The 13853-nt window shown below is 40.8% G+C and overlaps 1 protein-coding gene across 2 annotated transcripts in view; it reads left to right on the forward strand.

Moving 5' to 3' along the window:
• Positions 1–7368, forward strand: part of mat2b (methionine adenosyltransferase 2 non-catalytic beta subunit methionine) — a 60995-nt gene extending 53627 nt beyond the window's left edge. For both annotated transcript variants that reach the window (XM_066716413.1, XM_066716412.1), the window contains exons 4-7: positions 891–1037; positions 1446–1639; positions 2601–2714; positions 6038–7368. In XM_066716413.1, coding sequence (XP_066572510.1) covers positions 891–1037; positions 1446–1639; positions 2601–2714; positions 6038–6211 — 629 coding nt within the window. In that variant the 3' untranslated portion in view covers positions 6212–7368. The remainder of the gene's footprint in view (positions 1–890; positions 1038–1445; positions 1640–2600; positions 2715–6037) is intronic.
• The last annotated feature ends 6485 nt before the right edge of the window (positions 7369–13853 follow it).

Below are 13853 nucleotides of genomic sequence, written 5' to 3' on the forward strand. Positions count from 1 at the left end.
TGTGACGACGCCTAGATTGAAATGAATAACTTGAGAGCAGCTTTTAAACCCGTCTTTGAGCGCAACATATGTGTGCAATTAATCTTAAAAAGTGTGTGTCTGTGGGGCGGGGATATTAATAATCATAGTGTTTATATAGTGATGATGAAGTATTATATTATTATATTCTAATACTTAGTCAATATTTATTTGGCAGTGAAAACCATATATTATAATCGAGACTGGATCGAGACTAATAAAATCCCCTATCGAGAGAGGATTGCTATTCCTGCGGACATTCGCTTTTGACTCAAAATGAGGGTTGAGATTCTAAATAGATTGTTATTGAAAAAAACAGGTGCATCTCCTAATTTTTTTTATCATATCTTAAAAAGCCTGATGAGTTAGTCTTAGGTCTCTTTAAAAATGTAGCACTTCCGCTAAAGTTAACAAAGTATGTATGTATGTATGTATGTATGTATTTATTTATTTATTTATTTAACTTCCTGACATCAAATGCAAGAGCTCCAGCAACCTCAGCTACCTGAGGCTGTAACCTATCAGATCCCCCCATCACTATAGGTCAGGGGTTAATGCCCGACCAGGCTTGAGCCCTTTTATGATGGGAGGAGCTGAAAATGACGATGCCGCCCTCTTGCTGTGTGGAGGCACTGCTGCAGGGATGAAAACTGAGAAGGAATTTTCGACCACTCTACTTAATGTCAAAAAGTTCAACACCAGAATGCACTAGATAACGTTAAACTGCAGGCTGTTAGGCGTCACAGGGTCCCATGAAGAAATCCTGCATAAAATATCTTAGTCTGATCTGTGTTATAGGACTGAATTCCACAGATATTTAGCTCTGTATATTTTTTGTTTTTTGTGGTTAACCAAATTTGTTTTGTTTGCAGCTGGGATTTTTCTCATATACATCAGCACAGACTACGTGTTTGATGGATGCAACCCTCCATACAAAGAGCATGACACCCCCAACCCGCTAAACCTGTACGGGAAAACCAAACTGGAGGGAGAGCGGGAGGTTCTAAGGCACAATCCAGGTAGGAACAGGGCTGAGAGAGAGGGGAAAGGAAGGAGACATTTATTTTTATTTTATTTTTTTATGATCCTGGCCATTTCAGAATTAAATATCTGCTTTTATTTGCTGAAATACTTAATTTACTGTACGACGGTATTACTCTTTGTATGTACACAACTGCACATATTATAAATATTTTACCATATATGCGTAGCATCACATTATGATTATTGTTAACCTGCAGTCACCTTGGATAAATCAGTAAGCTAACGGAATTAATAATAATGATGATAATATTATTATTATTATTATTATTATTATTATTATTATTATTATTATTATTATTATTAAGTGTTAATAATTATTATTATTATTATTATCTGTCCCCTGTCATCGTGGTAATGTGTGTGATTATGTGGTGGTGTTCTAGGTGCTGTGATACTAAGAGTACCTGTTCTCTATGGAGATGTGGAGAAGACTGCAGAGAGCGCTGTGACTGTGCTGTTAGATAACGTGCAGGACAGCTCGGTGCCCAGCACCATTGATCACTGTCAGCAGCGATTCCCCACTTATGTCAAGGACGTAGCCAGGGTGTGCCGCCTGCTCTCAGAAAAGAGGTTCCAGGTGAGACTGATATCGGAACACAGGAAACAATGTCAGAGGCGAGAGGGGACCATTTAGCCCTGTTTTTTTTTTTTTTTTTAATCTTATCAACTCCATAGTTTCATCCAACATTTTGTTGAAGGAAACCAGAGAATTAGATTCAACTACTCTTTGTTTAAAGAAGTGCCTCCTGCTTTCTTAAGTCTTAACAGCCCTGACCTTCACTTCTAGTTGTTATCAGAGGTCTCTGTTTCATAGCTGAGGGTGAAGTAGTCATTGGACTTAACTTCTTAACTTTTTACTCCCATTTGTAAAATATTTAATTTAGTCTACCTTGGATTCAGTCCATTTAGCCTACCCATGTAAGACTTTATCCACTGTTTCAACTTTCTGCAGTGCGATTTTGCAATCGATTTTTTTACGATTTGACAAGTAAAATGTGCATGTCTGCTACTTAAATGAAATACTTTGCATTTGACAACATTCAGTTTAATTGGTCAGATATGCTAATTCACATCCACTGGTAACATCAGGTGAACTGCACCCTTAGTGAAGACTTCGTATGCCATCATAATGACCGTTAACACCATACAAAAGCATTTACTGGCTTCAGCCAAGTGATTAACTACATCTAGGATTTAACATAAGTCTTGGTAACCCGTTATTGTAAATATTTGCGGCTGCCTAGTACTTAACAAAAACCCCTATTTAAGGCTTTGAGTTATTACTTATTCTCAAATACATCCCCATTATATGACTAATACACACTTAAAATAATGTAACCTAGTTTAGATTAGTAATTTAAAAGATAATTATGCATCTACAGGTACCTGCCTTGCTGTCAACTAGTCATGGTCAAAAACCCAACTGTTATCATAGGTTTTTACTGGAATGGCCGGTCGGGACCTTACTCCATCCTGCAGCCACCCCCAACTATCTAGGATTTTTTGTCCTCACCTTCCTACCTCTACTTATCTTTCAGGACCCATCATTGCGAGGCATTTTCCACTTTTCCGGCAAAGAGCAAATGACCAAATATGAGATTGCTTGTGCGATAGCAGATGCTTTCAACTTACCCAGTGACCACCTCAGGCCTGTAAGTGCTAGTGCAAGTTATTATTATTGTTCTCATGTCTATATGTGTTCAACTGAATCAGCGCCGACTGGCCTTACACATCATGCCACCCTCTCGAGATTTCTTGTTTTTCTCCAAACAAGCTACACAATAAGACCAGACATTATAATTCAAACAACAAGTCTTAGGCATTCAGGGTAATGTAAGTAGATGGATTATGATGTATTGGAAACAGAGGAGTTAGTAAGTTAGAGAAGTTGCTTCTAACTGGAGTGAGGTTGTTAGTGGAGTTCCACAGGGATCAGTACTAGAGCCTGTGCTTTTTCTAATCTATCTTAATGATCTGGACTCTGGGATAATTAGCAAACTTATCAAATTTGCAGATGATACTAAAATAGGTGGCTCAGCAGATACAATCTCAGCAGCACAGGTTATTCAAAGGGACTTGGATAACATTCAGTTGTGAGCCGACACCTGGCAGATGAAATTCAATGTGGACAAGTGCAAGGTATTACATGCAGGAAATACAACTGTCCACTATAATTACACTATGGGAGGAATAGAACTAGATGAAGTAATGCATGAGAAAGACCTAGGAGTTTATGTGGACTCCTCACTTTCCCCATCCAAACAATGTGGGGAAGCAATAAAAAAGGCAAACAAAATACTTGGGTATATTGTCAAAAGTGTAGAATTTATAACTTAACATTTAATTAAAGCTGTTCAATGCAATAGTTTGACCTCATCTAGAATACTGTGTACAGTTCTGGGCTCTACACTTCAAGAAAGATATTGCTGCTCTAGAAGCAGTTCCAGAGGAGAGCAATTCCAGGTTTGAAGGGAATGTCCTACTCGGAGAGACTGAGGGAACTGAACGTTTGTAAACTTTGTTCTTATGTTCTAATTACTACACAGCCTCAAAGCAAGCAAATGACTGGGTCTGCTGCCATTTAAATAGTATTCATGTCTGGCCCTATGAATAATAAACTCTTCACGTTGTCTAAGTAAAAGATTTCGTTATTTTCTGATAATGTCTGCCGTAGTTTTCTGTCAATCATTCTGTTGAGCATGTTCTAAAAGAGCCTATTTAGTTTCCACTTTATTAATTTTACTTACACGTGATTTGTTTTTGACGCAAATAAAGTGGAGTTGTTTAATAAATCTTTGACTTAGTCCTATAAAATACAGGGATCATCAAACGATCCATGATTTAAAGTTAAGGAAACTCTAATTTAGAATTAAACTGCAACTGAACAGATTAATTTTGCAGTAGTGTGAATTAGTATTAAAATGCCAGCGAGGGGCTTGGGTAAAGGAATCTGTTAATACAAATTTGCGTGATGATCTGATAATGACATAGGCAATAACTTGGCATTATACACTTCAGAGACCAGGGTTCTTGATGCAAATATAAAATCGATCCTAGAAAATGATTTGTCTAGAAGATAAAGTACATTATTTAGCAGTAGGACTAAACACATGCCAAACATTCACCAAACTTACACAAAAGATCTAGGCAGGTGGTTTGTAGGAGAGTTTAGGCCTTGCACATTCCAGGATAAGACAGAAATATGTAATTGGAGTCAAAGATAAGTTCATGTGTCAAAACAAACAAGGTGTTGTATGAATAATCCAAGTACAAGAGAGATCAAGGAGATCAGAATCAATTGAACAATGGTAGCTCTCAAAATGCCCCCCCCCCCTTCCTCAAAAAAAAAATATGGAGGTAGAGGTCTACATTAGGAATGTCATGATGTGGCTGAAATGTGAAGCTGTCATTTTAATTGTTATGCAGCAGCCATGTTTTGTGTCCTATCATCTTGGCTTCATCAACTGTGACAGATCTTTGTACTCTAGTGTTACTTCCTGAAATTTCAGCACATTAGGCTTCATAGTTCTGTAGATATTTGATCCTGGAAGTGACATCTTGTCATGCAAGTGGTGACGAAACTCACCACAATCAAGCATGACATTGTCATGTATTATGGTACCAAGTTTGAGTTTTTGAATATGGCTTATGGGTTTTTCCTGGTGTCAAAGTTCAGGTGTTTGAAAATACACATATTGCTCATATGTGCACAGTCATTGGCTTATGGCGGCCATGTATGTGCACTCAACCACTTACCACTTGTCAAATTTGATAGATTCCAGTCTCTTTGCAACATGGGCAACATTTGAGCACACTGGGCTCTAAAGCTCCGCAGCAGTAGCTGTTTTAATATGGCCACGCATAAAATGCATGATCCAAAATGGCGGCTAAACCATGTACCCCAAAAACTTAATTCTCTGGTTTTATGTTCAAGGCATAGTCATACACATATGTGCAGAGTTTCATGTGTGTACTGTATTCCAATGTGCAAGAAATGTGTAACGTGTCTATCACAGCACATACATTTTATTCATTGCCCCATGGCACCCATGTTTTTCACTGGGGCAACTTGCCTTTAACAACCTTTAAACACAATATGGTGGCAGCACCATGTCACCAGCATGTGTAGATTTCACTGCAATTGTAGGTTTAAGTGGCTTCTACAACACTTTTGTTAGTTTTGGTAGTTTTCGTGCATGTATGAGCATTTTGGGAGCATTTAAAATTTTGCTGGAAGGAGAAAAAAAAAAAACAATCCTAACAAAAACAATAGGCTTTATACCTAAGGACAAGACCCCCACACCCATATTTAAAAAATAGATTGTTTTTATTACTAAAATAAACATAACATCAATCTATAATAGAAAACCATTTATTATCAACATTCAGTCTTTAAGGGATGTGTTCACTCCATCATTGCAAATATGAAGACAAACACTTGGCCTGAAAGTGCAAGTTGGAACGTTAATAGGAGGTATCCGGTGATCCAATTGAATTGATTGGATTGATCTAATTGAATCATCACAATGAGCTTCTCTGTATTATTATTATTATTATTATTATTATTAATAATATTATTATTATTATTATTATTATTATTATTATTATTAATAATCAGTAATTCAGACAATCCCCTATAGAAGTAGGTGGAAAAGGGGAGTGATTGAAGTAATGTTTATTGTGGCCATCGGAACCCACCACTTGGTGCAAGGAGCCAAGGAGATTCTGCAAAAGCGAAGAATGGGGAGGCCAAGGATTGTTCTTGAATTTTAGTATATGAGGAGCATGGTTGTGGCACTATGGAAATGAGCTACTGATGCAGGCGAAAGCAACTTGTGTTGTGGTATTTATGATAGTTAGTTGTGCATGGATCAGAGTGTTGTTATTGGGGGGTTGTCCTCCTCCCAAACTTTAGTTTTAAATTCCATTTAATGTATTATTATTTTGTTCCTTTTATATTTTTTCCTCCTCTCAGTTGACTGAGGTGCCTACTGATTCAGGAGCTCTGCGGCCACAGAACGCCCAGCTGGACTGCTCCCGGCTGGAGGGCCTGGGGATAAGACACCACACACCCTTCAAGATTGCTATCACGGAGAGTCTCTGGCCCTTCCTCCACGACAAGAGATGGAGACAGACAGTCTTCCACTAAGGACAGAAAGCACACAACCTTTCTGGGCTTTTCTGGTTGGTTTCCCTTGAGTTCTCAGATGCTCGATTGCTTTGCCCAGTCTTGACTGAGAAAGCACTACGGTTCCACTAGTAGGCACAACCTCTTTAGTCATTTTAATTTTCTGATCTTTTCATTCCTTACATATATGACTGTGTAAATTGCCTGAAAACAAGCATGTCCTCTTTACTATACTTTAGCTTTAGTTTTTCCTGGCACGCAAGGGACTGAGTCTGAGAAATATGACCATGGTAATGGATTAGACAATGGCCCATAGAACAAAACAATACTAGAAAAGGGAAATTGCCCCTTTTTTGGTCTCTATACAAGGTATCCTGATGTCTGTATAACAGCAGTGTCCTCTGAATAAACCCAAAATGGAAAATAGTTTAAAATATAAATAAGTGATCTTGTGGGTATTTTTTTGTTGTGAAACAATATTTTTCTAGATTTTTTTTTTTTTTGCGATTTTTCTAATGTGTTTTCATTCTCATCAAGTTCATCTTCTATGTGAGATTGTGTTCAACTATAAAGATATTTTTCAAAACCTATAGCACACTGTACTAGGATGTCTGCAAATGTGTAATGTAACTTTCCATTCTGCATAAGGAATATCCATAAACTGCAGTCTAGCCCACAATAAATCTTTTTTTTTTTTTTTCACTCTGGGTATTTTGAAATAGTATACGTAAAGGATATTATTTTGAGGTAAACTATATTTAATATAAATAATTTCATAGAAGTTAGTGCTGCTGATAAATGTTGGAGATAAAGGCTTGAAATAATAAATAAATACCTCTCTGCAGAAGTAAATATTGCTGTTTTATTCATGTAGTTTCCCATTTGCCTATTTTTAATTGTAAATACTTAAAAACAAACCTAATATTTGTATGTCCTTCATCATATTTGTTAGTATTTTTTTTGCTGGTAAATAGAACCCCATCATTTCAAGCACAATGGAGTTTCCTTGTCAGTAGGAGGCACTGCAACTGCATTAACACAAATTGGTGCAGAGGCAAAAAGGCCAAGAAGCAGATGAATAGTAATTACCTTGGACTTTGTTTAACATTTTGGTTTTGTTGAACTTAACTTTGAAACTCTGCAAACATATTAACTTATTAAAAACTTAATAACCCAGACCAGGTAAAGTAATTTGTTTTTGCTAATTCAAATATAAGGCATCATATTCTGATTTTTGATTTCTGATTTTCTGTTTTGTCAGTTTGCATTAAAAACAAAATATTTTTGAAAAGTGAAAATGATTTGGCAGAATTGTGGATTAGTGTTAATAAGAATTATTTGGTTATATTTTCAATCCAAACTTTGGTAAACCTGTATTTTTTTATATATGTAATGTCAATGGGCACAGTGGTTTTGTTAAGTTTTACCTTTGTGTTTCTGATGCTGGGTGTCTGTTCAGATTAGGGATTCAATTCATTCACTTGGTTATAGAATGAAATGGGTATTGTTCTACAACCACTGCCTTAGAAATTGTCTATGTCCCATAATTATTTTCCTGATAAAAAATATACTACTGTAATATAGCAGTAAGATAACTGTTTTTAATGACACATAGAAAGGAAACTGCTTTGGTGAAGAATTGAACAACCTCCATTTTTCTGTAATAAGGGCTGCAAATAATTAACACCATTGACCAATTAGCAGCTAGTGACTGCTGGTACCATAGTGTGAACATGAATGCAGTAAAGTCAGAGAACTAGTTTTATATTCAAATATGCTTTTAGATTTTAAGTCGGTTTTCCTACAAATCCTGATATTGTACCATAATAATGATAGGTTGTGAATGCAACCCCAGTTATCTGAGAAAGGAAGTACTGCCCGAAGGAGGCAGTCAGAATGGATACCTATCGAAAAAAAATATATTAAAGCTGCCTATTGACCCCTGTATGAGTCAATCAAACAGTCACCTTCCTGTTTCCTGTTTGTATATAATGTGACGCACACACAGGAATGTCCTCTTTGCCCGGAGACAGAGATCTTGAGTGACCTTGCAACGTTTGGGCAGTACTTCCTTTCTCAAATAACCGGGGTTGGCATTTGCAAACTATCATCCTCTTTTGAGTCAGAAGTACTGCCAAGGGGGGAGTGGTTACCATATACCCAAACTCACAAACTCACAAGGGAGTAGGGCAGCGAACTGGTAAGGAATCCTGTCCCAAGGCAGCACCTGCTAGGTACAATTAGATAAGCAATTAATGGAAGGCAGGCCAAGAATTCGAGTGCTCTCTGCACGGGATGGAGTGGGGCCTTCAAAGCTCTACTGAGCTGAAACCAAAATATATATACAACTCGGGGCTTACGCTTGAGCCCCCTGTTTAACACAGGAGCAGAAACCTCCTGCTCAACCAGCACAGAAGGAAGCAGAGTTAACAGAGTTCTACTGTACTGACAACATACATACAGGCGAGGCAGCAAGAGAACAATTATTACATCATCAGCCGAATACAGGAGAAGAGCCCTTCCTGCTCAACTAGCACAACCAGGAGCGGGGCCACCAGGCTCTACTGAGGTCAATTCAAATAATTTCACAGAGTGAGGCAGTAAGAGGCCAATTCTTGTGCTTGCAGCTTAACACAGGAGCAGGGACCTCCTCAACCAGCACTGCTAGGAGTGGTGGCAACTCTACACTACTGTGCTGAACAATACACACAATAGATCACAATAGATCAACGTGTACCTACAGCTGGAAACACAGGAGCAGGGCCTCCTGCTCAACCAGCACAGCTAGGAGCGGGGGCACAGCTCTACTGTGGTGAGAAAACACAGTAAATCACACAAGACTAACATTTTGTCATCAGTTGAACACAGTAGCAGCAGCCTCCTGCTCAACTAGTAACTAGGAGCAGGGATACATGCTTCTACGGTAAGAACAATGAACTATATTCATAGCAGGGTATCAGGGCAACACACCTGCACATCATGTATAGCGGGCTAAACAGAAACTCATTTAAGTAGCCTCGGCTGAACAATGAATTAACTATATATACAGGGCGGCCTAGCAAGGCTACAGCTCCTAAATGGCCGTGTCACAAAACTCTGGAGTCAAAGCTCGACAGAGCAGTCACAAACCAGGAGCAGCTCACATGGGTGCTCTACTGGAAGGTATAGTCCGAGGAAAGGAAGCGGTTCAATGTAGCTCCATTTGAGGTAAATGGGTCTATGAATTTTCATCAGATACTTTTCATCACCAGTGTACATTCATCACCAATTAGCATATTCATCAGCAATTTGCATTTTCAGTTACAAACTTCACATGCGCACCATCTCTTTTGATTTAGATTGAATATTCCTCAATGTCCTACGATTCCAAAACAGATTTATCAAATCCTACAGTTACCGATGGCAGTTGTAGTCTGTTTTTCACTCACCTCTTAGTTGTAATGCTTTTAAGTGCTTTACTTTCTGCCCTTTATACATATTATTTTATTAAATTTGAAATTTGAAATACATCTTTTAGTTGATATGTAAAGCACTTTGAAATGGCTCCGTCTGTCTATTACTGATGTGTACATCAATGCAGAAAATGCGCTTTTCAACAGGGCTGTCTGTGTTGCATTTAGCAACCTGGCAGTGACTTTATTCCGTGTGCCCATGGGCAGCACTGTATGCAGTCCTGTATAGATGCTGAATTGTATATCACCTGAGAAATATATCACCTGCGATTCTTCAATTGTTGAAACTTGTTTATGTACATAAATAAGAAAAAAAACTAATAACAAACTTTTTGCAATAAATTTTGTATCGGTATGCAAAGTATCTTAGCAGACGTATACAATTACAAAACTTAAATAACCAATAACCAAAAGTAGCATAACACTGAAATATGACATTATGCAACGTGAAAGCGCTTTGAAATGGCTCTGTCTATTACAACTGTGTATCAATGCAGAAAACATGCTTTTTCTGACTGATCAAAGCATTGATACAGAGACCTGGTTTTGCAACGTGATCAAGATTGAATTCCAAAGGAAAGATACCAACTTGCTGAGCCGATCAGGAGGGGCAGATGTGAGCTATAGTCTATAAGGTGCAAATCTGGTGCAAATCTGCAAAAAAAAAAAAAGTTAATAATATATGATGTGTAGAACATTACATGTTTCAAGAATGAACACGATTATAAATTTCACAATGACTCATTTTATTACAAAGCCAAGATTGTCAGCTATATTATATTCCGTATAGCCTATTGCATAAACTGTGGGTCTGCCATGTGGAGGAAAGTATTTATAACATATTAATTTTGAGGAGTTTACTGTGGAACATTGTTGTGCCAAAATTAATGAATAAATAAAATACAAAATAAATTAATACATAGATAAATAGAAAAGGAAATAAATCAAAATATATATTTATTTTGTTGGGTTTTTTGTATTCGTTCATTTATTTGTTTAATTTATTTTGGCACAAATTACCCTCCATATTTATTTACTGAATTGAATATGTACCTTGAACACTGACTACAACTACCGATCTAAAAGTCTGTTTTGGAATCGTAGGACAATCATAGGAATATTCAATCTAAATCAATGATGAATATGCAAATTGGTGATGAACTGACACTGGTGATGAAAAGTGCCTGGTGAAAAGTGTGTGATGAAAAGATGGGATCCTGAGGTAAACCTGCCAAGAGCCTGTGCCTCAGAGGCTACTAAAGGCTCAATTGAAGCCAACACCGGGTTCCTGATAGAGGGGGCAAGTCCTGTCATATCTAACCTGTAGACCAAACAAAGGTGTGCAGCGAGGCCCAGCTCGCAGCCGCACAAATGGGGGCACCTTGGAAAAGGGCCCATGACGAGGCTACACCCCGAGTCGAGTGTGCCACCAGGTGTTCAGGCAACAGGGCACCATCCAACTCATAGACCATGGCAATTGTGTCCACAATCCAATATGAGAGGTGCTGCTTTGAAAGCGCTTGGCCATGTGATCTCTCTCCATAGGACACAAACAGTTGGTCCGAGCGCCGACAGTCTCTAGAACGATCCATGTAGCACCTGAAAGCCCGCACAGGACTTAACAGGTGCAGCCAACTCTTCATCTCCGAAGAGAAGGGAGGGAGGATGGAAATCCATGAATTCTATAGGCCTGTTCACATGGAACGAGGATAGCACTTTTAGGAGAAAGGAAAGGTTAGGCCTGAGCGCGACCCTGGACCCATCTCTAGTGAAATATACACAAGAAAGATGTACTGACAGGGCATGAAGCTCGCTAATGCATTTGGCAGATGTGAATGCCATTAGAAACGTGGTCTTCAGCAACTACTACCATGAGGTCAGCTGATTGCAGCGGCTCAAATGGGGCCTTGGGAAGTGCATCCAGCACTACATCAAGGCACTATGCCAGTAAGGAGAGGGCGCAGGGAAGCTGTAGACTACATGCTCCTTTCAAGAATTGGAAGGCCAGGAAGTGAGACTCAAGTGGCTCGCCATCAATTTGGGCATGGCGCACAGAAATGGCCACTAGGTACACCTTTAGCGTAGATAGAGACTTTCCCTCATCTAACAGCTCTTGCAGTAGTGGACTATTCTGCCGAAGCAGTTCCACAGCTGCTGTATCACCAACGGGTGGAAGCTCCAAGCCAATCTGAGGACAGGGGACCCTTTCAAGAGAAGAGATCATCCATCGTGTTGGAGAGACTGGAGACCTCCTTGACTGTTGATTATAGGCACCAACCAGGTGCCTATAATCAACAGTCAAGGAGGTCTCTAGTCTCTGTTGTTCATCCAGACTAGCACATGTCTGTCCTGCAGGACTGGAGTCCAAGGAACACTGCTTGGAGTTGCAGAGCGTTGATGTGGAAGCCCATGATGGGTGCTGTGCAGCGGCCTCAGACTCCTCATCCATCACATACCGCACCCCAGCCTTGCTTGGAAGCATCTTTCACCATAACCACCCAGTAAATGATCGGCTCAAGGGGCACACCGAGGGTTAGATTCAGAGGTGGCTTCCAGCATGCCTGAGTGACCTTGGTTGCATCCTTTGTGTGCAAAACCAAATCTGCAGGGGCCTCATCCTGAGGAGGCCGAGCAGGAGGGTTTGTGACGTAGCTGCGAGGAGATCCAGCAGTCTCTGGCAAAGGGACACCCTGACACGACCTCTCAACTGTAAGAGTGACAGACAAGCGTGTATGGAAGCAACTCTCTGGTGCCAGCATGGTGACCATGATAATTGAGTCGATGCACAGTGCGAGGAACTGTGCCTGCTGAGTTGGCGTGAGATGGCTCTTCTGTTCATTGATCCGAAGGCCCAACTCAAGGAGGCGGTCCAAGATCAGAGTCCTGTGGTTCTGTACCTGCTCCTTGGAGTGTGAATAGTCCAGCCAGTCTTTTAGATAATTGAGAACATGGACCCCCCTGACAACACAAGGGGGCCAACATAGTGTCTAGGCACTTGGAGAAAGTGCATGATGATAGAGACAAGCCGAAGGGGAGAATAGTATACTCGTACTCATGTTGACCTTGGCGGACCTGGGTAGGCGCCTGCCTGCCAGTGATACGCTGGTGAAGGTCAGCTGCTGTCTCCTGGGAGTAGGCACCCTCGCCATCTGCCTTACAAGGCTGAGCTGGGGGCGTGGCATGGGGGTAAGTTTGTGCCCAGGAAGGAAGAGGTGAATGAGATCCAAGGGTGCAGTCTGCGGTGGGTAAGAAAGGGAATGGAGGGGGAGGGGCCAACCTGAACTGCTGCCTGCTGAGCAGAAAGGATTGTGTACATCTGATCCATTCTGGCATTAAGAGCCAAAAGGGCAGCATCTTGTGCTTTGTCGGCAGAGCTGTGGCCCCTGTGCCAGCACCTCGGAGGAGACAGGCCCAGTGAAAAGGAGGAGGAAGAGGGGGCACAGGGCCGCCACTCAGCAGGCCTCCCTTGCTCTGCATGGCTGGGGCCGGAGCAGGAGCAGGGAGCCTGGAGGAGGAGGCAGAGGAGCTCAGCGGGAGTTGCAACCCTGGCACCAATAAAGCCCCTGCCTCACTCGGGGCCGAGAAGAGTCTGGAGATGCACTGCAGAGGGCGACACCTGGAGCGAGGCTGGAACCTGGCACAGGTCCTTGAGCACCCTGTGCAGGTGGTCCAGCACCAAGCACACCACGCAAGAGTCATGGTCATCCTCTGTGGTGGCCAAATGAGGTGGAAGTGGGTGAAGGAAGAGTGTGTCTTCTCCCTCCCGATGCAGTGCCTGGCTGTTGTGAGTAGGCATGCGAGCATCAGCACCTGTCGTTGTGGGAAACCTGGGGCAACCCAGCAAACCGGGACATGTTCACGGCAAATGGAAGGACTAGCAGCTGTAAGTCACACTCCACCCAGCAACACCAGCTCAGCGATCAGCAGGGAGGCAACACTGAGCACCACTGTGGATGGGCCACACCGAGGTGCACTGAGGGCACCGAAACCGAGGGCACCAAGGCTGTGCAACTAGCAGTACAGCTAGGTTTTGTAGTAATACTTTTTTCCATCACTGTATATTATTGTATTTGATCCCCTGCTGATTTTGTACGTTTGCCCACTGACAAAGAAATCATCAGTCTATCATTTTAATGGTAGGTGTATTTTAACAGTGAGAGAGAATAACAACAAAAAAATCCAGAAAAAAGCATTTCAAAAAAGTTATACAT

The sequence above is a fragment of the Amia ocellicauda genome, chromosome 11 (genome assembly GCF_036373705.1).
Source record: "Amia ocellicauda isolate fAmiCal2 chromosome 11, fAmiCal2.hap1, whole genome shotgun sequence".
NCBI lineage: Eukaryota > Metazoa > Chordata > Actinopteri > Amiiformes > Amiidae > Amia > Amia ocellicauda.